Source organism: Acartia tonsa, chromosome 13 (assembly GCF_053477335.1).
Source record: "Acartia tonsa isolate MP-2025a chromosome 13, ASM5347733v1, whole genome shotgun sequence".
Lineage (NCBI taxonomy): Eukaryota > Metazoa > Arthropoda > Copepoda > Calanoida > Acartiidae > Acartia > Acartia tonsa.
The window spans coordinates 17,342,801-17,369,007 of record NC_137272.1 but is presented as its reverse complement, the minus strand read 5'-3'; the positions used below and the strand labels follow the sequence as shown (position 1 = coordinate 17,369,007).

Sequence of the window (26,207 nt, the reverse complement as noted above, 5' to 3'; positions counted from 1 at the left end):
TGAGCATGTCATGTTTTCAAATCTTAAACACGGATTCGAGTAGCAATTAGGTATAATTCGAAAAGCATAGTAGCCTAGTAACTCTAAAAAGATTACAATCATGACCGACAGAAAAACAGATAAAACAATGTATAGACTAGATGCACATATGTCAAAGGAATATTAACTGAAATTTTAGCTGTATATCTTTATTAAAAGCCGAGAAAATCATATATTCTCCATAGCATTAAGGACTGACTAATGAAAAAAATTGTAGAGTAGCTCTGTAAAAATTAGGTACATCTATGTGATTCATTTTTAAGGAACTATGGCTGACTTCTATCAATAACTTTACTTTTTCTTTTTTTCTACTTGTCTATACATCCATCCATTCCTGCTTTTATTGCTTTATTGGATCAGATATATAAATCAAAAGATGATTTATTTCATACTTTCTTCAACTTTATTGGAAAAATGATAATTATTTCAATTTTATAGTTTTTTTTCATGGCTGAACAAGAGCATGTCCTTTCCCTCAAAAGTCCTAGTGAGCACCGAATTCCCCTTCCTTTTTTGTTCAATAAAATTGAAGGGTCCTTTACCCAGCGGGACCTTTACCTTTGATGCCTTAATTCTCCAAGATTATTCTAAACTAAAGTAAAACAAGCACGAAAAACTAATCAACCTCCCAACCCTCATTATTCTGAATTAATTTCATATTAATGGAAGACTGGATTCCCAACTGATGATTTTAAAGAAAAATTTAAAAAAAAACATTATTCTGCTTTATATTTTTACTAGCCGCTACGCCCCTAGAGACCTCTAGGGACATGTAAAAATGTTTCTCGTATTCATTCGAATCCGGTGGATAGGAACCGGTTCTCATCCATACGAAAAACTATGTCTAGCATCGTATTATATCCAGCTTTCTACGAATATAAAAATGTACAATCATAAGATAAAAACCAGTTTTTTTAGCCCGTGCCTTCGGCACCTTGGGCTAAAAAAACTGGTTTTAATCTTATAATTCTACATTCTATAACCGCGGAAACCTGTTTATAATACGATGCGAGAAATAACTATTCTTTTTAATCTATGTTAAAATTTTGTTATTTATCAAAATCTATCTCGAGACCAATGAGAAGCTACCCTGTAAAGGAGAATTATATCAGTTCAGCAGATAGCAAGTTCCTTCGCTACAGACAACAAAAAAAGCTTACCGCTTTATAAAATATGATAGGATAATACTTATTCCTATCCTTTATAATATATAAATTTATTACTTTCAAATATCGTGCAGGCATTTCATTTTTAATTTCCTATAATTATGCAAATACTATTTTTAAGTTTAAAAAGTAAGGTTTTAATGTGTGTCCAATAAATATCACTAACTACTGAACCAATTATTCAGTTTTATATGTTTTGTAAAGCTTCATAAAGCTTTACAAAGTGTCTCAAAAATCAGCCATGTGACGTCATAAAAATGAGGGAGATAAGAGGAGAATTGGGAAAGCATGAAAGCATCCTCAAAACTGAAATTTTACAAAGTGTCTCAAAAAATGAGGGATTATCATTTTTTTTTAGGAGTTTTCTTTTCCTTTCTCTTCTCATCTCCCTCATGACGTCACATGGCTTAGTTTTTAAGACATTTTGTAAAGTTACAGTTTTGAGGGTGGTTTTATGCTGTTTATTTTTAAGTTAAAATATATTTTTTCATACCTATCATATATTCTAAACAAATTTATGTATAATACTTTATTGTTCTTTTTTCATATCTTTTGAATATTAATAGCTAAATTTCTGTGCACTAAAAGACATTATTTGCTGTATTAAGCATATTAATAAAAGCAATATGGTAAAATGATCATTTAAATTCTGAGTAGTTTTAAAGAAACATATTTGAAATATATTTCATGAAAGTATTGCAATTATTTGCATTACCTCAAGTTTCAAGATGTAGGGACAAGTAAATCATCACAAAAAAATAATATTACGTCCTTAAAGGATATAGGATATATGTGGATATATTGACAGCGGAAAAATTTCATCAATTTAGTTTGTTAAATATAGACACCATGTATTGGTCTGTTCGTTCATCCAGTAAAAGGGGAAGGGATGTGTTATTTTGCCACCTCCAAGCATCACTTAAAATCTAAAATCTGGTGCAACATCCAAGTAATACTGAAAATCAATGTTTTCGCTCAATTGTTTCTTTATTTCATAGTATCTAGAGGCTCTGTATTTTAAAAAAAATACAGGGACTTATGTAAAGCCTTATTGAGTTATATACCTTTCCAGGACCTATGAGTACCATAACGGTTCAGTGGTTATAGAGATTCTTCAGTACAGACAAACATGCCTAAACACAGACATCTTGTTACTTTAATATAAGGATGATTATTACCATTTATTCAACCTCTTTTATGATTACTTAATTCCAAAACCGTATTTGAAGTGGATATATTTGCTTCGTCCTCCAAATTAATGAAAACCATTTGCTAATAGCAGGATTTATAAAATTTTTCAACATCACAGCTACTCTATAAGAAGGGTGCATTTGTTCATCCGTTAGTCTCTCTGGAAGCACAATTTTCAGTAAAATGTTTTTGGGCCTGATAATTCCTAGAAACCTTTAAGTTTCCTAACTGCAAAACTTACATGTTATACCCGCAATTTTTACAAGCAGCATAAATAGGCCTACAGCTAATCAGAAATTCATATGGAGCACCTAACTAAATAAAATGTGTGTAAATTTTTTTTACACATTTACATTTGCTGCAAGATAACTAAGCACTTTTGAGAATTGGCTTTTTCAGATATTTTAAGGGAGATTTTGTAAAAGTACTGAAGTGGTTTTGAGCTGTTTTCTTGGCCTCTCCTGCCATCTCCTAAAGGCTAGTGACAAAGCAACTAGTATACCATAAAGTATTGTACCAGAGTTTCTATTTTTATAGAAGTTGCTCTTCCATCAACAGATCTACAGTATAGATGTATATACAGATAACTATCTGCCCCCTTTTTCCAAGGACCTTTTTCTTCTGCTAGCAAATTGTTTTCTGCTCCTTGGCTGTGTTAATATTCCCGACACTATTGGTTGATTTTCAATGACTCACTTGAGAGTCAGCTTAATGTTCTTAGGTGGGTACATACAGTTTATAACACCCCCTCTATTGTGTTATACTCTAATCTGCCAAAATTCAAACTTATTCTGCCCTTTCTTTGTTATTAGAATATTTGTTCAAATCCCAAAAGTTTTTGATGATAATTTTTATGGTAAAACATGAACATTATAATAATTATTCTATGCGTGTCAAACAATAAACTTATTATTATATAAAGATGCAGAGCAAAATGTGTTCCCTCCCCCCTAAAAAATGTTTATTTAAAAGTAACAGGATGTCTGTCTGTCTTTGTGTCTCTCTTTCTGTACCACAATATGGTAGATTCTCAGATTATAATCTATAGAGGCCTCTAGGCAGGGGCTTTACCATATTAAAAAAATATTGACAGAAATAAGGATTATAAAAAGGTGAAAATAACATTAGCAAGGTCCTCTAGAAATTGTTTTGTAATCAATACTAACCCCTGAGAAAGCCCAATCTGTCCCGATTTTGTATCACTTTTAAAAGTGCGATTCCAGTTACGTTATATACGTTTCGGGAAAGAAAAAGGGAAGGGGGGAAGAAAATCTCTTCAAAAGAGATGGGAGAAAAGGGAAGAGATTTTCTTCCCCCTTCCCTTTTTATATGACGTCACAGGAATCGCACTTTTCAAAAGTGATACAAAATCGGGACAGATTGAGCTTTCTCCTAACCTCTTCCCCCTTAAAAAAAGGAAGGGGTAATTCCCCGCCCCCCATTTAGTTCTATCTCTTAGGTAAGAAGCAGCTTATAATACGTCATACAATACAAATCACCAATGTTGTCCAGTCCAGTGTACATTTTACCATCGATCAATTACTATGTATACTGGCCTATCATTGGTAATTTGTATTGTATGGTGTCATTTTTCATTAGGCACTATGGGATGCTTCCTAATGTAAAGGTTTTTTTTGTAAAAATGATGTAGGTAAGTATTGCAATTGTGTATCTGTAATAGTATATCTATAATTGTGTATCTAACTATAGTATGTCTATTGTTTGTCCTGAACCTACGTCAGTCAACCTTAAACTTATGAAAAAAGTTTGAATGAGAAAAGTAAGAAGAGTGAGCAAGGTTCAATCTACACCAGGGGTCTACAGGGATAAGACAATGGCCGATAAATTGATGAACATTCACAATAATGATATACAAATTTCCCCTGCAATTCTATAGATTAAAATTAGTGGTTGAAACATCTTAACACTTAACTTAATGAACCAACCAATCAAAATTTAATAAAAGTATCCAAAGTTGCTGAACAAATGAAATAAAAAAAATTATATTATTACAATACTTTAGGCACCAGTGTAATTATCAGTCCAATGTCCCCTCCCTCCCTGATCTACACGATCTGGTAGTGTCTTATTAAAATTGTTTGGACCATTTCTATCCCCATTTTTCTGCGGCATTAGCGCAATAATAGATGCTCTCTTGAAGGTGGTGGGTTCGAGACTGAACCACATATCATCATACTAGAGGTATTAAAAATTGTACTCAATGCTACTATATCAGATGTGTGATAGATTAGTAAAAAAGGGGAATGCTTTGACAGTAAAACAGAAGCATTTAAAGTTCAAATCAAAGGTCTTTCAATAAAAGGGCGGGTTGTTTGTTGGATGTTACATTGCCTACTACCCTCAAAATTTTTGAAGGGATATCGGGAAAAAATTTAATATAGAACAGTGTCATAAATAAACATAAACTTGATAAAATAAGGAAATAACAAGGCCAAAAATTATTCCCTACTCCTTCTCATAAAAAGTGATGTTTTAATCTTTTTTTTCAAACTTCTCCAGTTGTCATTTGGATTTTCTAGTGATAAGTTTTAAAATAGTTTGTGACATTGTTTAATATAAATTTATGTTTTATATCTCTGATCATCTTTGCTGTTATCTAATGTCTCATACCTATATTTTTTTAGACATGATTGCTAAAATCGAAATATATCTTCATGTCTTAGAATAGTGTATTTTTTTTTAAATAGGTTGAAAAACATATTAATTTTAAAATATGGAAATAACGAAACCTTTACAATCATGAAAACTTTATAATCTAGGAATCGATCTAGCACCGCAATTATAGACAAATCTTTATGAAACTTCATTGAAAATGTAGAATATGAGAATATTCAATCCCTGAAAGATTCGGCTCTCAACTTTTAAAAGAAATAGAGAAAATCCCGAAAACCTAAAAATCTAGGAATCGATCTAGCACAATGAAATTGAAAATGAAACTTGTTGAAAATATGTAGAATGTAAAATTGATTAATCCCTAAAAATTTGAGCTCTCTATCTTAACAAGAGTTTAGGAAATCACAAAAAAGTTAAAATCTAGGAATCGATCTAGCATCCCAAATAACAGACAGATGAACAAGACAATGTATAAATTAGATGGGTATATATAATGGAAATCTTCACTAAAAATTTCAGCTGTCTATCTTGAATAGGAGCTGAGAAAATCTCGTTATCTCCAATTCTTTAATTACGGACAGACGGACATTTGAAATTATAGAGTAGCTTCGCTACCAAAAACATTTTTGTTTTGATTGTTTCCTTCAATCTGAAGTAGTTATGGGGTATTGAAATGTGTTGAAATATAATTTTTTTATCATTGTATTGAATTAAATAATAAAATATTTTTTAAAAAGTTAAAAAGGTACATTTTTTAGAATCAAAAGTCCCGTTTTTTCTTTTTACTTAGCTTGGTTTTTGACTATTTTAACTTTAAGATAACTTTCTTAAAACAACATAGATCCAAATTAGAAAAGGTAACAAAATATGTAGGAAAAGTTGGCTAATTTTGACTAACGAGGCATTATCATACAAGAAATTTTTTTCTACACCAGAGGGAATACACATTTTTTGGCTTCGTGGGTTTTCTACAATTCTTATATTCTTTAAAAACAAAGCATTTCTATAATAATCTATATACGTTAGTACAGTATTCAAAATCGATTTTTGTAGGGAGGGAGAGGATATTTGTGTTTAAATTTCTCAGATACTTTACCTCAATCGTAGTTTGGAGGTTCAAACTAGCAGAGTATTAAGTAAAAAGTTAGGGTAGGGATATTGGACAACAAATTACATTGATACCCACAGTTTTAATAACAGTTTTCTCTTTGTAACTTTATAAAATTTTGATAGTTGAGTTCAAACTAGTAGTGTCCAAACTTTTTACCAATAATAACTTTCATTTATATAGTTGGTATAATTATGTTTATCATCATTATGGTGGATTAAACATAAATTCCTCGTCTATTGTAATATCCCATAAGAATCCCTTGTTATACAACTACTTGTCAATAAATTATTCTATCAATAAAATAGAAATATACTAGATCCATACTCTCTAATATCAGCCAATAGAGAAAATAATAAGGGAAAAATCCGGCCATATTATCTTTATAACAATGTAGTACGATGTCTGTCTGTCTATCTGTCTGAAGCTTAAGATCTCAGTAACCACTGAACCGATTGGGCTCTACTCTTCAGGGAATATACCTACTGGTCCTAGGATGGTTTTAAGCTATTTTCTTGGGGGGAGGGACACCCCCAACCCCCCCAAAAAATGAAAAATCACCCTCCACCCAATTTTTTTTTACTTTTTCTATTTGCTTTTTTTAAAAATCTAAATAACATAAAAATAGGTTGATTATACCTCTTGGGGCAAAGCCCCTAGAGGCTAGAGCCGAAGCCGCTAGTTGGTCATGAAGTGTACTGACTTAGCACAAAAAGATCATTAATTCTTCAATTCATTCCCATTTATGAGTCAGCTATAAATAGTCACATATCTTATGCATGCTTGGGTCCTAATATGGTGTAAAATTCAGCTATGAATAGCTGAATTTCTTAGGATAAAATTAGCTTTCGGGAATCTACATAATCGAAAAATAAAATCGAATGAATTGTATATCTATAATACAAAGTAGATATAATAACTATAAATTAACAAAAGGGCTAGTCTGCTCTCTTTTTAAGTTGATGGTTTATGATGTCAGGTTGACCATCTAGATCTACTAGATTTATTATCAATAGTCACCCAGTCCATTTTCTTAAACTTTAACTTTCTAAACAAGGACAAAATATAAATAATTCGAGTACCACCTACTCTACTGTACAAACATATATATTATTTCAAAAATCCAAATGGTCCAGTGGTTTAGAAGATTCCTATTTTTCTCAATGTTAATTCTCTATCCTAATATATAAAGTAGTAAGCATTTTTTGTCTGTAGCGAAGGACCTCGCTAACCGCTGAACCAATATGGTCATCCTTTACAGTCAAGCTACTGATAGGTCTCGGGATGGTTTTAGGCTATTTTATTTTTCTAAAAAGTCTGAGTAGGTATGGTTTTAGGCTATTTTTCTGGTCTTTGATATTCCTTCGAATATAGAGCCCCTAGATGCTAGGGGCGCAGCCGCTAGTATAATATAAAGCAGTAGGTTTTTTGTCAGTAGATTAATATTTCGATAAATACTGAACAGATACTTCATTTTATGGAAGCTTCTTATAGGTCATTTAAAACTTAATCTTTGGTTTAAAGCTATTATCCTTACTCCCTATAGAATACATAGCTCCTAGATGCTAGGAATGGAACCGCTATTTAAAAATAAATATAGTTATATAAGTCTCAAAGAAAAAACAATAAAGAAAAACAATAAGTTTTATAAGATTTCTTCTCAATAAAAAAATGTAAGAGTTTATAAATTGCAAGTTGTTATTGGTTGATTAAAAGGTTGTACAGTACAATTTGCAATTCTATATAAAATCATTTTTAAGAGCGAAACTTTCTATAATTAGGATCGGTCCGTCCGTACGTAAGTCCGGAACGGATAGCTTTTTTCGTTAATATAGGTACGTTAGGGTTGTCCTTTTGACTTTGTATTATGATTCCTGTACTACGATTTAGAAAGCGTAGCAACTCTATAATCATTACAAGAATGTCAGTAAGTCCATTATAAGCATATTGATTTTTTTAACTCTTTAACAAACAAAATTTATGTGACATAATTATTTAATTACAATTTTGTTTCGACTTTTATATATTTTGATTATTCAGTTCCTTTATTTTTAAATAGGTTGGGACACACAAAAAAACCTTTGGTCATACAGACAAAATACATGATAGAGTAGCTGGTCTTTAAGTAGGATGACAACATCCATAAATAGCGAAGCTCTAAAACATCATAGAATTAATAGTGTACTATAGTCGCTAAAAATTTAGTTAAAGAAGTTTTTAAAGGACATATAAATTCGCAGAAATTTATCATCCCACTACGTCTTTGATTTCAAATATTTTTCTGATAATGGCCATGCATGGGAAGAAAAGTAGGGGGTTTTGTCGTATTTCCACAAAAGATTTTCTCCTATTTCTAGCCAATGCAAGGGGCTCTAACCTTACGGGGCAATCATTAACATTTACCTAAGCTTTTAACATTTAACTTAAAATAACCTATTAAAAGCTACTGTGAAAATACGAGGAAACTCGCTATTTCGTTTTCTTTCCATAATCCGATTTTTCTAATGTGCCAAGTTCATGGTGTATGTATATTAATAATGAATATTGTTATATTCCTGAATATGATAAGAGTTTGATCAATACCTCTGGCCTCTCTCAGGCTATCAACCAAGTGCCTAAATAATTATACAATCAACATAATACATATAGATCACTGATCAGAAAATTGGACCAATAACAACACAATGAAGGAATAACCCAGTCATATAATATAAATATATAGCGGTTACGCCCCTAGAGGCATCTAAGGCACTTTAAATGTTTTTTTTTTAAATAATACGTTACCTATCTATGTTGCGTTCAAGTCTCTTTACGGTTCAGCGATTAGCGGTCAGCGGACAGACAAACAGACAGACAAACAGAGATCCTGTTACTTTATTATAAGGATAAGTATATATACAATACATAGGTTAAATTTCTTAAGATAAAACAAGTTTTCTGGAAATTATATTCTCCAAAACTATTGTCGCTCGTATTATTTGAATTAATCATATGTGGCTTAACTTAAACATCAGGGAGAGAGCCTAGAGGCCTACAATGTGCTGTTCATTAAAATAGTTCCCAAAGTTTTACAATAACGTTTTTTATTCTTTGTCTTAACAACTCTAGGTTTTTTTTTACTGAATTTTTGTTTAGTTGTTCTATTAAGATGTGTGTTCAAACGTTCCAATCACTGATTTTTATCACCAGAAAAGGTAATTTTGATTTTTGTGTGTCTTATTTGGTGATGTACATCAATTTATCAGTTATTGTCTTATCCCTTTAGATCAATGGCTAGACATTACTTTTTAAGTTAGAAGGTTATTTGTGTCTGAAAACCTATATATGGTTATAAATCTATTATAACAACATTCATACAAACTTTTTATAAAGTGACAACTTTATATAATCATGGATTACCTATACTTTAATAGTTATATTCTGCATCGTATTATAAACAGCTTTCTGCGGATATAAAATGCCGAAGGCACGGGCTAAAAAACTGGTTTTAATCTTATTATTGTACATTTTTATATTCGTAAAACAAACTGGATTATGATTTTAGACATATTTTTTTCGTATGGATGAGAATCGGTTTTTAACCATCGGATAGTGATCTATTTCGAATGAATACCAGTAAATAAATTGAAATTGATTAATTTGTTTTATTGAGAAAAAAAAAATTGTGTTTAAAATAGAAATTTACGATTAAAAGTATTCTTTATGATTTTAAATGACACAAGTGTGGATATTTCGGGACTTTGAACAGTAGCAATGCTGTTTTTTAGTCCATTGTTTTGTTAACTATTAAAACTGCTATTAATTTTAATATTTTATCTTATATTTTTTTAAAAAATATCTAATAAAATATAAGACGATGCGATACATTAATATTTATGTTTGTCTCAGAACCGGCTATAATCCAGCGGATATTAATCGCTTTCGAAGTCATACTTGAAAATTGCTTAAAACCGATTAATATCCGCTGGATTAGAAACAGTTCTAATGCATAAAAATCATGTATCATATCTTACTATTGCCAGTTTTCTACGAATTTTAGAATAAAATCATAATATTAATACCAGTTTGGATAGATCGGGCCTGCAGTCCCTCGGGGATAACAAAATGGTTTTAATACAACAAATATCTGTGGGAAGCTGTCTATAATACGATGCGATAAATAACTATTGCTAACCTTAAATATTCGATTCTATTATGAACTTGAACAGCTATCACGTATTTAAATTCTGCACTAAACTTGTCAGAATTCAAAATTTCCTAAAATATAAAAATATTGTTTTTTTTTATCATTTCTTTTTATAAAAGTAACGGAACGTCTGTGTTTATGTGTAGCGAAGGTTCTCGCAAACTGCTGAACCGATATGGTTCTTCTTTACAGTAAGTCCAAGGAAGGTTTATAACTATTTTGGGTGAAAAAATATCCTCCCTGATGGGCCCTTTTTTGTAAGTTTAGTGTGGACTCCCACCCCCCCCCCCTCCCACTTCCCTCAAGTGCCCCAAGAGGCCATATGAGGCTTAGCCGCTAGTAATTACATATTAAGACACAAACAAATATTATTTTATATTATTGAATATTTTTTTTATTTTTGGTTTATTGGTTGGTCCAAACTAGTTTTGTAAAAGCTCGCTGCTTAAAATTACCTGTTCTGAGTTAATTTTGTTTATTTTTCTATTAATTTCAGGTATCTCTGAGCTTAGTTCTTTGGCTGGCTCCGTTGATTCACTAAAATTAATATATTTTTTTTAGGAAGGAAGCTACTCTATAATTTTTCTAAAATTTTTTCAGTTATATATATCAAAATTAAATTTCCCGTTGTTTTGAGTATCCAGTATGTAATTTACTTTGACAGTCAGTCTGTTAGTCATAGTACTGAAATGCAAATATTCAGAAATCAAAAAAACAATTGTTGAAAAGGTTTCGTAATTTTTTTGACAACTAATCTTTAAATTCTTATACATATTTTTTGTGCTTCGCTACTTATGAATGTTGTCATCCTTGTTTTAGTAACGAAGCTACTCTATAATTCTCTTAGTATGTACGTTAATCAGCTAATAATGCTTTATAGGGACTGTATGATTTTTATTCATAGATTTCTCCATTTCAGTTTATCAAAGGGATAAGACAATGGTCGGTAAATTTATGTACATTCCCAATGGTGATACACAAAATCACCTATTCTGTAGATTACAATTAGTGGTTGAAACGTTTGGACACTCAACTCAACAATCCAACCAACCAAAATCAATTTAAGTCTCCAAAGTTGTTAAGTCAACGAGTAAGTAAACGTTATTGTAAAACTTTGAGGACTAGTTTTTCATATATTTTTGTTTTATAACCTATTACTAATTCTACACTAAAGTATAATGTGCATAGAATTCTTAATTCTTATTAATAATTTGCTAATATATGTTGGTATTCTTTAACATTGTCAGGGAGGGAGAGGATATTTAACTGTAGATTACAGTGGTACCCAAAGTTTTATAACCACGTTATTTTATTTGCAAACTTCAAAACTTTGTGCACTTTTATTGCTGTTTGATTGGTTGTTTCCAAACTTGTAGAGTCCAAACTTTCAAACCAATAACTTGTTTATCAACATTGGGAAAGAACAACAATTTAGGTCCATTGTCTTATCCCTGAATATTTGTGGTTATTATACACTTATCTATATCATATGTTACTAGGGGCTGCGCCCCTAGCCTCTAGGTGCTTTGCCCCAAGAGGTAACTAAAAAAATAAGAAATTGGAGATGCCCTCACTTCGATTTCGAAATTTTCAGGAAAAAAATGGAGGGGGGTATTTTTTGTTTTTTTGGGGGGTTGTGGGTGTCTCACCCCCCAAGAAAATAGCCTAAAACCACCACAGGACCAGTAGGTATATTCCCTGAAGAGTAAAATCTAATCGGTTCAGTGGTTACCGAGATCATAAGGGACAGACAGACGAACGGAGAGACAGACAGACATCATTCTACTTTGTATTATATTTGTTTGTAAGTTTCTGCTACTTTAGAGAAATGAATATAAGCATTTTCATCATCGAAGCTTTTCTATAATTATTGTCTGTAATGACATACCTCCGTCTGTATGTAAGTACGTAAAGGATAGCTCTAATATTTATTTTTGCAGGTTATAATTGTTTAATTGATTTCATACTTTGCATGATAATTCCTATAACCGTTAGGTACAATATAGAAAGCGTAGCTACTCTATAATCGTTGTTAGAAAGTCTGTACACGCATTTAAAACATGCAATTTTTTGTATCATAAAATTATTTAAAAGCGAAAAAATCTACGGACTTTATAATAATAACCATAGAGTTGATACGCCTTATAGATTGAGTCTACCTTTTCAGAATCAAACCTTAAAGTTTGATACTTTTAGGACAGTTCTAACATGCCTAGCATCCAATATGGATGAACATACGTATGGACTAAACCTATATGTAGAAAAGCTTCGCTGTTTAAAGTAATACTATCATTAAATGTATAGCCATTATCCTATCCTTAAACCCTTCTATTTTTTTTATTTTTAAAACATCCACTGGCAAAACCCTGTGCATGTCACTGAACAATAAAGTATAATGTACGTAGAATATTTTCTTTTAATTAATAACTGAAAGTGTTAAAATATATTGTTTGATATTGTTTAACTTTATGCACTTATTGAAAGCAAATCTACTCTATAACACACAATTAACTTTGACTGTGCGTTCGTTTAGTCTATCAGTAATGCTTTATGGAAAATTTGATTAACTCAGCGGCTATTCAATGTATACGTCAAAATTGTCTGTCCGTCTGTCAGTGTGTACCGAAGGATCTCACTAACCTCTTAATCGATATAGTTCTAATTTACAGTGAAGCTTCTAGCGGTCAAGGGAAGGTTTATAACTTTTTTTTTTTTTTGGGGGGGGGGGGTATATAACCATCATCTAAAGAGAAATCACCAAAAGAAAAAAATAACCTCTCTGCAAATCGCCTCAAGTGCCCCTACGTGTCTCTAGAGGCGTAGCCGATAGTATAGGTTTTAGTAAAGTAAAATATTAGTCAATATACTTATTCCTCTATCTCTAAAAACTAATAAATATTGTACAACTTTGTACATGTCTGGAATTTTCAAATAACCTTTCATAATTAATGCGAATAAAGGCTTAATGCGTATCATAATATTGTATCACGTATTTTCATTATATAAGGATCTTGCTAAATGCCGATATAGATATCTCCTTTACAATGTAGCTTCGCATAGGTTCTGGGAAGGTTTATAACTATTTGGGGAGGGTACTGACACCCTCCAAAGCAAAATCGCCCCTAGAAAAAAATACCCCCTCTAACAATATTTTTTTATTTGCTAGGGGTGAAGCCTTTAAAAATATTTACTATAACTATAAGTTCCAGACATAGCACTTAATTTTCGGCATTAAAACTTTCGTGCTTTTATACTTTCTAGTATGCTTAGCAAATTAAAAACTTGGAAAGGTGTAAGTACTAGACATTTATTCTTATGTAAAATTAATAGTATGTATGTATGTTTGTTTGTTTAATAACAAATAACTAACCACTGTACCTAAAAGGATTCGGTTACAGTAAAGCTTCGTACATTATACATCATTTATTGATGGGCAGACAGTGAGTCGGACGGACAAACGCATGAACATATTATAGTTATAGATTAGTTGATTAGTTATTTATCGTATCGTTTTATAGACAGCTTCCCATGGATATTAAAATGAAAAAATAAACCAGTTTTGTTAGCCCCGAGGGCCAAGTTCCCTGACTAACAAAACTGGAATTGATTAAACGTTTTTTTTTTTATTTTCGGGAAAAATTGTCTGTAATACGATGCAATACATGATTTTTACTATTGCTTAGAACCGGTTCTCATCCAGCGGTTTCGAAGCCATACTGGAAAGCTACTTACTTGGGTACGTTACTTGGAAGTCCGTTTTGTCTTTTCCCCTGGAGGCTGTCATCCTCGACTACGCTACCGCCGCCGTTCGTAGTATTGAGAGTATCGCCGCTACCCTCTTTTAATCCGCCTAAAAAACAATAATGGCGATAAATTTTACAGCAATAACAAGCAGCAAAATATTTATATAAAACAGAACTGTAATATTTATCTAATTTTCATATTTCTCCCCTAGACTCTAGGGAAGAATGTGGTTGGGAAGGCAAATAAATCAAGACCATCCATAAGACATTTATAAAGCTTCCCTGAAAAAACCTTACTACTTTATATGTACCTGTACCTGTACCATCTCTTCATTCCTCTGGGGAACATAAGGCTTTGACAAGATTTTTCCATTCTCTCCGATACTGGGCTGTCTCCTCCACATCCTCCCAGGCTAGGTTGGCGTCCTCCAGCTCCTTCTCCATGGTCCTTTTCCAGGTTCCCTTGGGTCTTCCCCGCCTCCTGCTGCCTCCAGGCATCCAGCTAAGGGTTTGTTTTGGGATCCTACTACCATTCATTCTGAGCACATGTCCCAGCCAGCTCAAACGCTTATGTTTAATATCTGTGGAAACTGGTTGACTGTTTGTTCTTTTATAAAGATTTTTTGTTAGATATAACCTCTGGCCAGTAAATTTTGCATATTCTTCTAAGACTCTTATTATGAAAAACATCTAACTTTTTCATATCAGCAACGTTGTTCTTCCAGCATTCAGCACCATATAAAAGGACAGATTTGATATTACTATTATATATCCTTAACTTTGTTCTTTCACTATATTTGTTGGATTTCCAAATTGTTTTTAGCATAGCAAAGGACGCATTTGCCTTGTCAATTCTCGTTTTGATATCTGCACTTGCTCCTTCTGTTTGTTGAATAAGACTTCCTAAGTATGTAAATTTTTGTACTTTTTCCACAGGAGTGTCGTCAATGGTAATTTGGTCAATGTTGTCTGAAGCTGTATACATTGTTTTTGTCTTATCAACGTTAATTTGAAGTCCAGTTTTCTCTGCAAACAAGGCAAGATTGTCAGTTTTTACTTGTAGTTGTAAAATACTTTCAGCAAGTAGGGCAAGGTCGTCAGCAAAGTCAAGATCATGGAGGTCATCGTTTCCAATCCATTTTAATCCTTGAGTATTTCTGTTTGCTTGTCTCATCATCCAATCTATTGTTATAAGGAATAAAATAGATGAAATTATACAACCTTGTCTAACACCAGTGTTAACTTCAAACCAGTCAGAAAGTTCAGTATTTAAATCTATACAGCATTCAAATTTTGTGTAAAATAGTTTGATTAATCTAACTATTTTCTCAGGGATTCCATAGCTTCTTAGTATGTTCCAGATGGCATCTCGACAAATAGAGTCAAATGCTTTCTTAAAGTCCACAAAATTTATGAAAAGTGGTTTCTGGTATTCAGTAGCTTGTTCTATTATATTTTTTTAATGCAAAAATTTGGTCTGCACAGCCCCTAAATTTTCTGAAACCGGCCTGTTCTTCTCTCAATATCTCGTCAATTTCTTCATCTATTCTGGAAAGCAGAACTTTACAAAAGACCTTGCTTGGCTGTGGTAGCAAAGTTATCCCTCTCCAATTATCACAGATGCTAAGGTCTCCTTTTTTGGGCAACTTAGTGATTACACCCTTGCACCAATCATCTGGGATCACTTCTTTATCCCATATAGCTACAAACATTTCTGTGAGATACTTGGTTGAGGTTTCAAGGTCAGCTTTGAGGATCTCTGCTTGTATTTGATTAATACCAGGTGCCTTGTTAGGTTTCATGGTTTCGATAGCTTTTCTTACCTCAGATTGGCTTGGAACATCAACTCTAATATTTATATATATACTATATATATATACTACTTTATATTATAGAATTAAATAAATGTAATATAATATTCTGAAGTGTCTCTACTGCATATAGACATATGTATATACTTCATCTATAGAGTGGCTGTACTAAATTAGTTTCAGTAGAAAAATGATTTAATTAATATGGAGTTTCATTTTTTTATAATGCTTTTTTTATAAACATTCATTAAAATAACTAAACATTTATGTACATGAGGGAAAGGGCAATTGTGCGCATTTATCGATCAGCCTCGCTTTCTCCGAATTTATTATAACCCCTTATGTAGATTACAATTATTTGTTGAAACGTTTGGACACTCAACTTAATGAACTAACCAATTAAAATTTATTAAAAACACCCAGCGTTGTTTATAAGAAAACGTTATTATACAACTTTTGGGACCAGTGTAATAAAAAGCCTAATGTCACCTCAACCAGTTTCTACTATTGTAATTTTACACGGTTCTGATGATTTGAAAATGTGCGAAAGTGATGGCACGCCATTTAATAGATATATATAAACTTGATACCGCACTGTTAGCATGATATGCTTTATATATATAAAAAAAAACAAGGATGACAACGCCCATAAGTAGCGAAAATCAAAATATAGATGGACATATAGAAAAAAAATTAACTATAAAGGAGTTTCATAAAAAATAAGCATTAAACTTTTAAAAAATAAATCATGAAAACTTTTTAAAAAATATAGTAACGTGAAAATTTAGGAATCAATCTAGCACCCCAACCAATAAGCAAATTTCAATAAAAGTTACGGACTGACTGACGGATGGATAGGCAAAGGGAATTATAGAGCAGCTTCGCTACTAAAACATTAATTTTATTATCGCCTACTCTATAGATTTTATATCAAAGATTTATAGGAATAAGTTGGAATTATTCAAGTTTTTATTAAGAGCACAGATACTCCTTAATTCACTTTATCTATCCATCAGTCAGTCGGTAACGCTATGGAAGAAATGTTTATGTGTTTTAGTGAAGATTCCTATGACATATGCGATTCTAATTTATACAATGTTTTGTCCGTCTGTCTGTCGGTCATGCTTCAAAAGATGTAAATGTTATTTCAAGATTTTAATTTTATTTTGAGAATATTGTAAATTTGCTAGATTTCTACTATTGTCCTAAGGAGGAGACAAAGGGCTGTTTATTGCATTAGTTCCTAAATATAATGATAATATTTTCTTATTCTTTGGCTTTACAACCTTGGGGACTTGAATTTTGGTTGGTTTTCTTAATTAGTTCAGGGTCTAAATGTTTCAACCAGTAATTGTATTTTACAGAAGGGATAACTTTGTTTACCATCATTTGGGATCAATTTATCGCCCATTGTCTTATCCCTTTAGATCCCTGTATTTTATCCCACCGTTTATCAGTGAAGCTTTTCTACAAATTAGCCAACGAGTCCGTCCGTCCAACGTGAACCGCGTCATGGTAAGTAAATTTAGTTTAAAAATCACCTCTGGCATCAGCATTCTTCATAATTGTCCTCAGTCGACCTTTCCCTCCATCCTTGTGCCTCCCGGTATCACCTTGGTAATTGATGACCAACATTATCCCTAAAGTTTTTATACACTTTGTACTATAACAAGAACGAAAAGGCGGATAAAAAATGTTTACTCAATTTTGGTTTTCAGCAAAATTTCAGTCCAACATTAAAAATTAGAGTTGGAATGTTTTAATTATGCATAATTTAAAACAAATAATAAATTGTTATATTGTCTTTTGTTATAAGTATCTTTCTGAGGATATCAAACAATAACACCATACTCTTGTGAAACATGTGAAAAAGATTCATTACAAAAAAAAACTCTTTAAAAAATTAAAGTACTGTAGTAGTTTATTAACTTTTATATTTTGTAGAAGATATAATTGAACATCAAATATCCTTATTTGAAAGTAACAGAATGGTTTAGAGGTCTTTAGTCTTACAAACATTAGGTGGAGCCCTTTTCGTTTGGAATTTGTAGGAAAGGGAAAATCAATTTTGGCTGATACAAAAATCCTTAGTTTGTCACACGGCTCGGCAGCCGCGCGTACGTCAACTGTAAGCCTCAGGAAAATTAACCTTTAAAATTTTAAAATCATTTAGATGTTTAAACCTGACCCAAATAAGTCAATCCTTCTTATGCAATTTTTTTAAAGCACCAAAACGGGTTTAAAGTTGAGGATTAGTAGCGGCTGCCGAGCCTTAGTCTGTAAAAGTTTTTGTTGGTGATTCCTTGAGTTTCTTGAAGTCTCCGAACAATTTCTCCTTTGATCTTGGTAACATCGTTCAGGCCTGTAAATCAATTTAATCTTTATATAAAAGTAATAGGGACTGTGTCTGTCTGTAGCGAAATATCTTGCTAACCACTGAACCAATATGATGTAGATTTTCATAAGTAGCAAGTTTTTTGGTCAGTAGCTTAAGATTTCGAAAACAACTGAACCAGTTGAGTTTTCCCCTTTAGGGAATCGTTGCATAGGTCTTGGGATGGTTTTATGCTATATTTATGTCCTTCCGTTGAATTACCCTCGAATAAAGTCTCCTAATCCCCCCCCAAAAAAAAAAAATATGAATAAACAATACAATATAACCTTTCAAAGCCTCGAGGTTTGTCTCTATCTTGGAGAAACCGTCAAATTTATCATCCGTCGCCTTTTCATCTTTTTCCTCTTGGAACACTACGGGATCAATCTAAAAATAAGATTAGGACCATCGAAAGAAAACGAAGTAGTGGGTTTCGTTGTATTTTCACAGTAGCTTTTGTTAGGTTAGATAAATGTGTATGATTACCATGAATGGTAAAAAAATTGGCCCCGCAGTGTTAGAGCATCCCGCAGAAATAAGAGAAAAGCTACTGTGAAAATACGATGAATCCTACTTCGTTTTCTTTCCATGATCCAAAGTTTAACATGCAAAGGAAGTCCCATCTTGAAAGCGAAGCTTTTCTATGATTAGAAACGGGCTGTCCGTCAATCCGTACGTAATGGTTAGCTTTTATCCTTAATTTTAACACGCTAAACACCGTTTTGATTTTGTGCTTAATATTATGCATAAAAAGTTTTCAGTATGGCTTTGACAGATTTATATTTGGTGCATTAGAACAGGTTCTCAGCCATACTGAAAAATCATGTATAGAATTGTATTTACAACAATTTTCCACAAATATTAAAATACACATTATAACATTAATAAATGTTTGTTACTCCGGGCTTTCGGCTCCTCGGAACTATGAAAACTGGAACTATTCTAGTAATTTTTAATTTTAATATCCGCGGAAAGCTTTCTATAATACGATAAATAACTACTCTCTAAATGGTTTTGAGTGAATAGGACAACTCTATCAATCAATATTACCTGAAAGTACCAGAAAGAGAAGAGAGCAAATGGAATGAGAATGAACTTGACCCATCTAGCACGTTTTCTAAAATAATGAGTATATTATTCTTGGATGTTGCACAAGATTTTCATGTACTCTATTGAAGTTATACTCGCAGCTGGCTAAAATAACGATACCTCCCATCCGACCATTTTGATACATTTTTTTTCAAGTTGATGATGACACACAAAATTACTCCTTCTGTAAATTAAAATTTGTAGTTGAAACATGAGAACACTCAACTTAATGAAATTATCAATTAAAATTCACCGAAGTCTCCAAAGTTGTCATGCCAACGAATAAGAAAACGTTATCATAAAACCTTGGGGACTATGGTAAAAATAGCCTATATTCCACTCTCTCTCTGGGAATTAAAAAACTTTTAACAAATCCCATATAATTTTTTTAGGATTTAGGTGGTGGGAGGCTGTTTTTACACTTTACTTATTTTTGTGTGCCTCAATTTGAAAGAATTTTAATGGGTTTAACCAGATAAATAATGAAAATTAACCCAACTTGAATTTTTACTATATTACTTTTAGCAAAAAAAGGCTAGAATTGATACTAGTAATAATAGTTTTTAATCACATCGTATTATAAACAGCTTTTCGCGGAAAAATGTACAATTATAAGATTTAAACCAGTATATATATTCATAGAAAACTGGATATAATTGTTTAGTATGGCTGAGAACAGGTTCTTATCCACCGGATATTTATCGGTTTCGAAGCGATTCTGGAAATATTGTTATCAATCAAGTTACTTCCTATTCTTTCCTGATAAGACTATCCTATACCCGGTTAAAAACAGACGCCTTACTGTATAAAATCTGTGCTAAAAAATGTAAAATATTAGATAAAAATGTTATTTGTGAAATGCACTTTCTTTCTCCTGATGCACACTAATAGACAATTAAAAATTAGAGGTATATCGCTCTATTTATAAGCACCTTAAGGAAATAAATCTAAAAGGAAAAAGATTTTTTAGCCCTTTTAATTAAAAAGTAAGTTGGAGCACTAGAATATGCTATGTTTTTTTTTTTAGGAAAACAGGGATAAGGCAATGGATGATTCATCAGGATTTCCCAGATCTTAAGTGTGTAGCTCGTGTGGTAGATTTTATATAATATAAGTTTTAAGGTTGAAGTTAGCAGGGACGTCCAAGGGGGGAGGGTAAAGGGGCGATTCCCCCACCCGCAAAAAAATAGGAATTGACCACCCAAAAATTTAAAAGCTTAGACGTTAGTGCTTGGAAGTTATAAAAATAATCTTTATAATTGGTAAAAAGTTACAAGTAACAACATTTATGCCTCAAAATAGAAAAAAACTATGGATTGTTATGACTCAAAACTCTAATCTCTCCTAGCCCATGGGACGGTGAGGAAACTAAACTAGGAGATTATAATCATGTTAAGTTCTTATTTCCGTCTTTTAGAACACCATAATCCAACCTCCCCCCCCTGTACTACAGTGTACTGTCCTTTTTTCATACAATATATTACTAGTTTGATGTTGTTGCGCTACTTATAGAAATAAATATAAAAGATAAAGGGAGGGGGGGAATATCTTTATAGAACACCATAATCCAACCCCCCCCCCCCCCCATGTACTATAGTGTACTGTCCTTCTTTCATAAAAAAATATTGCTAGTTTGATGTTGTAGCACTATTTATGGAAATAAATAAAAAAAAATAATGGATGTGGGGGCCTAACTCTATGGGGTCTGTACCTGCGGAGCCTTAAACCGTGCGGGGCTACCCATTTTCCAATAAAACTTAACCTAACCTACCCTGAGGAAATAAACAAACATTGTCCTAACCCCTGCGGGGCTACCTAGTAAACAATGAAACCTAACTTAACCTGCCCTAAAGTAATGAATAAAAAACTGCCCACGACCTCATAAGTTTCAGTACTCAACAGACACCTTGAGGGATAGTGTTGGGAGGTAAATAGTTATAATTGACAGAAAAGAGGATTTTTCTGATAATCTTTGCATTCCATTAAAAAAAAAAACTTGCAAATCTGCTAATAGTAATATGTTCAACTAAAAAGTTCCTAATTCCTATTGGCACTTTATACAGTATCGCAGATACTCTACAAGTAGCACTTAAAGTGAGGTGTTGGAGGGGGAGAGGGGGGGGGGGTTAAAGTCGAACACTAAATAATTGGAGGAAGGGTAATTTTTTTAGTGGCAATTTCTTTTGAGAGGGTTGTAATTTCCCTTAGATAGATATAAATCTTCCATGGACCATGGAAAATCTACAATGTAAAGACCAAGGAAAATCTACAATGTAAAAAGAGCATTATTTGTACAACAATTAGCGAGATCCTTCAGTACAGACAGACACTGATCTTGTTACTTTTATATAAGGATATTAGCGCAGTATGGTATTAAGAACATTTTCCCAGCGTATTTTGTATTTAATAGAGAGAAAAAAGTAAAAAAGAAAAACATCTTTTTAAAGGCATAATAAGTTAGTCACTGCTGAAAAAAAATCCTAGCTTCAAAAAATTAGGTCTACAATTACATACTTGATATCTTATTTTACTTATCCTTATACTAAAGTAACAGGATGTGTGTCTGTGTTAGGGTTGGGCCGGATACTTTTTTGGCCGGATACCGGATACCGGATATCCGGCTGATCTCAAATGCCGGATATCCGGTAACCGGCCGGATATCCGGTCAACGCCGGATATCCGGCAAATATCCGGTTATCCGGCCAAATTACCAGATATTAAAGTAGTAAAAAAAAAATTCTTCAGAAATCTTATAAAAATTTACATAAAGTTAAACTTATTCAGAAAAAATGTTCTTCTAGCTTCAATAATAAGAAAATTATAGCCATTTAAGATTTTAAAAAGCAGAGATTTTTGGTGTAAAGTATAAAAAATTATAGAGCCGGATATCCGGCCGGATAGTTTCAATATCCGGTATCCGGCCTGATATCCGGCCACACCGGATATCCAGCCCAACCCTAGTCTGTGTGTTTGTGTGTTTGTACCGAAGGATCTCGCTAACCGCTGAACCGATCGGGTTCTCCTTAACAGGGTAGGTCCCGGAAAGGTTTATAACTATTTTCTTGGGGGGTGGGACACCCCCAACCCCCCCAAAAAAATTAAATCCCCCCCTCCAAAAAAAAAATTTATTTTTTAACTAAAATTAAAAGTTAGAGGGGGGGGGTTCAGCACCCCCCCCATCAAAAAAATAAGAAGTTGGGTTATCAAATTCAAATGTCCGCTCTAGGGGCGTAGCCGCTAGTATACTTATAAAGTATAAAACTATACAATTTTGCAATGATTTGTCATTGTTTAAATAGCTAAAAAAACAATTAGAATTTTTGTTGACCATTGCATTAAATTCATGATAACATTTTCTAGGTGTTAATTATATATTTTAGGTTAATGTTCGCTTGACTGTTTTCATAGTTGAGCAAAGAATACCCCCCCCCCCCCCTCCCAACTACTATTACTCAATACATGAAAAAAGGAAGATATTTTTAGTGTGTTTGTTTTAGGTTATCAGGTTAGATTAGCCCCCCCCCCGAAAAAAAAAAAAAAAAATATTTTTTCCCCGTTTAAAAATAAAATATTATCTTTTTTATATATACAAATGACGTGCAAAAATATGTAGATTTTTATGTGTATACATGAATAGTTCTCCAAAAACTAGAGCTTATAGCCATACTAACGGTATGCATAATTTTTTCTACTATTAAAACAAGCCGCGCCATTTGAATATTTAAAATCTTTTTTGCACACCATTTAATTACATATATGTTTGATTTAGTTATTCCCTTTCGCTTTTATGCATTTTACCATCTTTGTTAATTATCAAATTTATTTTGATTGACAAAATTTTTTGTGTTGATATAAATTTTTATTCCATTGATATACTAATATTTCAAATATTATTAAATGTTGAATTAGAGGATTACTGTTTTTCTGGGTGAAAGGAGACATTAGGGTCTGATATTGTACAGTTCATATTATGTAAAAGTAAGGTTTCTCGAGTTTTACAAAGTTTTATTTTTTTGGAAATACAAAAACATTTGCACTTTTCAATATGCATATAATCTCGGTCATTGTTAGTTGCTTTTATGTTTTCAGGTTTGTCCGTTCTACTTTGTGTACAAAGTAGTTCTGATTTTGGCATTTTATAATCGATTTGTCGATGGCAAACAAAGTTTCTACATATAAAAATGAGATATGTAATATTTATTTGTTGCTTCGACTTTTGTTATTCCTCTTAATTAGGCCATATATACAAAATAATACAAAGTAGAATATCGTATGTCCGTCTGAAGCTTGAGATCTCGGTAATTCTTCAGAGAATATACCTACTGGTCCTGTGGTGGTTGTAGGCTATTTTGACACCCCCAACCCCCCAAAAAACATAAAAATCCCCCACCCCATTTTTTTTTATGATTTCCTTGGTCCTTCTTATTTTTCTTCTCGAATTTTACCTTAACTTTTTTTTATCATCTCTGGGGACAAAGCCCCTAGAGGCTAGGGGCAAAGCCGCTAGTATTTAAAAATGCAATAAAAAAATTTTAAAAATGTGTATTATAATAGATATTTAAATTAACATATTAATAATAATGAAAAGGCATATATTTCTTTGTACTTTTTACAAAAGCAAAAAAAACATTAAACTTTGGTTCAAAAAACTTTTGTTAAAAGAAATATTTTCCAACTTATTTGGAGCAAAGTTACTCTATAAATGTAATTTATTTATCTGTCTTTCATTACAATTGGGATGTAAGGAATTATTTCAAGCAATATGCAACGTTTCTATTGGACATTTTTGTACTTGTTATTGCAGGGATCTAAAGGGATAAGACAATGGCTGAGAAATTGATGTACATTCCCTTTGATGATACACAAAATTATCCCTTCTGTAGATAAAAAATTATTGCTTAAATCGTTTAAACAATCAAATTACTGAACCAACCAATCAAAATTCACACAAATCCCCAAAGTAGTTAAGCCAACGAATAAGAAAACGTTATAAAACTTTGGGGACTAGAGTAATGAACAGCCCATTGTCCCCATTCTCTCTGACTTGTAAGTAATTTAACCCTTAACGGTCGGGGGGGGGGCGTTGAACGCCCCCCCATCCGGTTTTTTCTATCTCATTTTCTGTGTGTGAAAGATGAAGAGCCCAAACTGCTTGACTTTTTTAATATGGGTATGACACATAACTGAGAGTTGGAATTTTTTGAATATCTCCATCCTGGCGGGCATAGGATGCCAGCAAACCTGGCAGGGTCATCCAGGTAAAGAGCAAAAATATTTTTTTGACTAAAACAAAGCATTTTATCATACCAAAATACTAAAAAATCCTCTAGTAGTACATCCTTATATGAAATACAGGTGTTCAAGTCACTTTCAGGTTCCAGGTATGATCCTGCAGGTCCTGATCCTCCAGGTCTCCAGAAATCTTTAAAAGGCTCCTGTGGCCGCAATTTTTGACTTAGAGAATTCAAATTTTAAACTTAAGCTTTTCTTACATGTCTACATAACGTATTAAAATTTCATGAAGATCCGCCGCCGTTTTCCCGCCGACCGCCGACTGCGGCGGCTAACAGCTGCCAAGTACAGCTGCGGCCGCTGAAATTTATATTTTGATATTTCTAATGTAAAATTTACATAAAGATAAACATTTTCTGGAAAAAAATTGTTCTTCTAGCTTCAAAAATAAGAAAATTACAGCCGTTTGAAATTTTTAAGTAAAAAAGGACCTAAAAACAAAGGTTGTTAAATAAAAGGGTGAAGGAAGCGAAAATTGACTTAGACTTATAAAAGGTCGGAAATTCATTATCAAACAGGGGACTTGCACAAAAAAATTTAGCCCTCTAGCTCTAATAGGAACTGAGATAATAAAGGGGGGCGTTGAACGCCCCCCCCCCCCCCCGACTGATTAAGGTGCGGCAAGGGGCCCGACTGTAAAGGGTTAAACAATATTTGCAGTACAAATTTCTTTTAAATTCTAATAACAGCTGCTTAATTGTTGAAAATGTTTTTTTTGTTTTAAAACTATTTTACATTATGTTTAACAGCTGGAAATTCTTTTGTATTTGTTAATACTATTGGTTCTCCCCTAAACACCTTAATTCATTTAAAGAAATAGCCATAAACTCTCAAGAAAGAATTTATATAAAAATCTTCCTTAATCTCAATGGATGGGAGATTACCTCTCAGGGGCTGAGTGTTGCTTAGGGTTCTAGCCCTCTATCTACACTAAAAGCAGTGGATCTCAAGGTATTGAATTACCTAACAAACAACCAACCATTTAATTGAAGACGTAGAAAATCCCTCAATGTCGTCATAAAAATGAGAGATGAGGAGAGGAGGAGTTGGAAAACAAACCCCTAAAAAAAAGATGGATATTCTCTCGTTTGCATGACGTAATATTCCAATTTTTTAAGGAACTTTCTTCGTCTTCATTTAATTGCACATCATTTATCTGGAAGTTCTCATTGTGCATGTTTATGGGCCAAGGCATACCCCATACTCTTACTATTAGTGCGTATCATTTTAATGTCTCTAGTATAATAATAAAGCTTACCTAATCATGTTATAATGATGAGAACTGGATCTCTATCAATGGTCACTTCCTCTACCATTATAATCTGAAAATAATTATAAATAATAATAATCCATTTCAATAATCAAAGGGATATTATATGTTTATTAGATTGCATTTTAGACAGTTTTCTGTAGAAAGTAAAAAAATTGTAATTTTAATATTTTCCTTTTTTTTCATTTTCCTATCCGTAGACAACTTTTCCAATACAATGTGATAAACATATTTTTTATATATTTTTTACAGTATAACACATTTTAAATTATTTTTTTATCTAACTTTTGCAATCTTTAGGATT

General features: G+C 32.5%; 1 protein-coding gene across 1 annotated transcript in view; it reads right to left on the bottom strand.

Moving 5' to 3' along the window:
* Positions 1–25,957, bottom strand: part of Mgat2 (alpha-1,6-mannosyl-glycoprotein 2-beta-N-acetylglucosaminyltransferase) — a 68,899-nt gene extending 42,942 nt beyond the window's left edge. The window contains exons 1-9 of the mRNA XM_080180912.1: positions 25,892–25,957; positions 19,303–19,369; positions 18,540–18,639; positions 18,185–18,240; positions 17,420–17,495; positions 14,057–14,174; positions 10,780–10,861; positions 10,313–10,395; positions 8,697–8,753 (exon numbers count right to left, since the gene is read on the bottom strand). Coding sequence (XP_080037038.1) covers positions 8,697–8,753; positions 10,313–10,395; positions 10,780–10,861; positions 14,057–14,174; positions 17,420–17,495; positions 18,185–18,240; positions 18,540–18,639; positions 19,303–19,369; positions 25,892–25,899 — 647 coding nt within the window. The 5' untranslated portion in view covers positions 25,900–25,957. The remainder of the gene's footprint in view (positions 1–8,696; positions 8,754–10,312; positions 10,396–10,779; positions 10,862–14,056; positions 14,175–17,419; positions 17,496–18,184; positions 18,241–18,539; positions 18,640–19,302; positions 19,370–25,891) is intronic.
* Between the last annotated feature and the right edge of the window lie 250 nt (positions 25,958–26,207).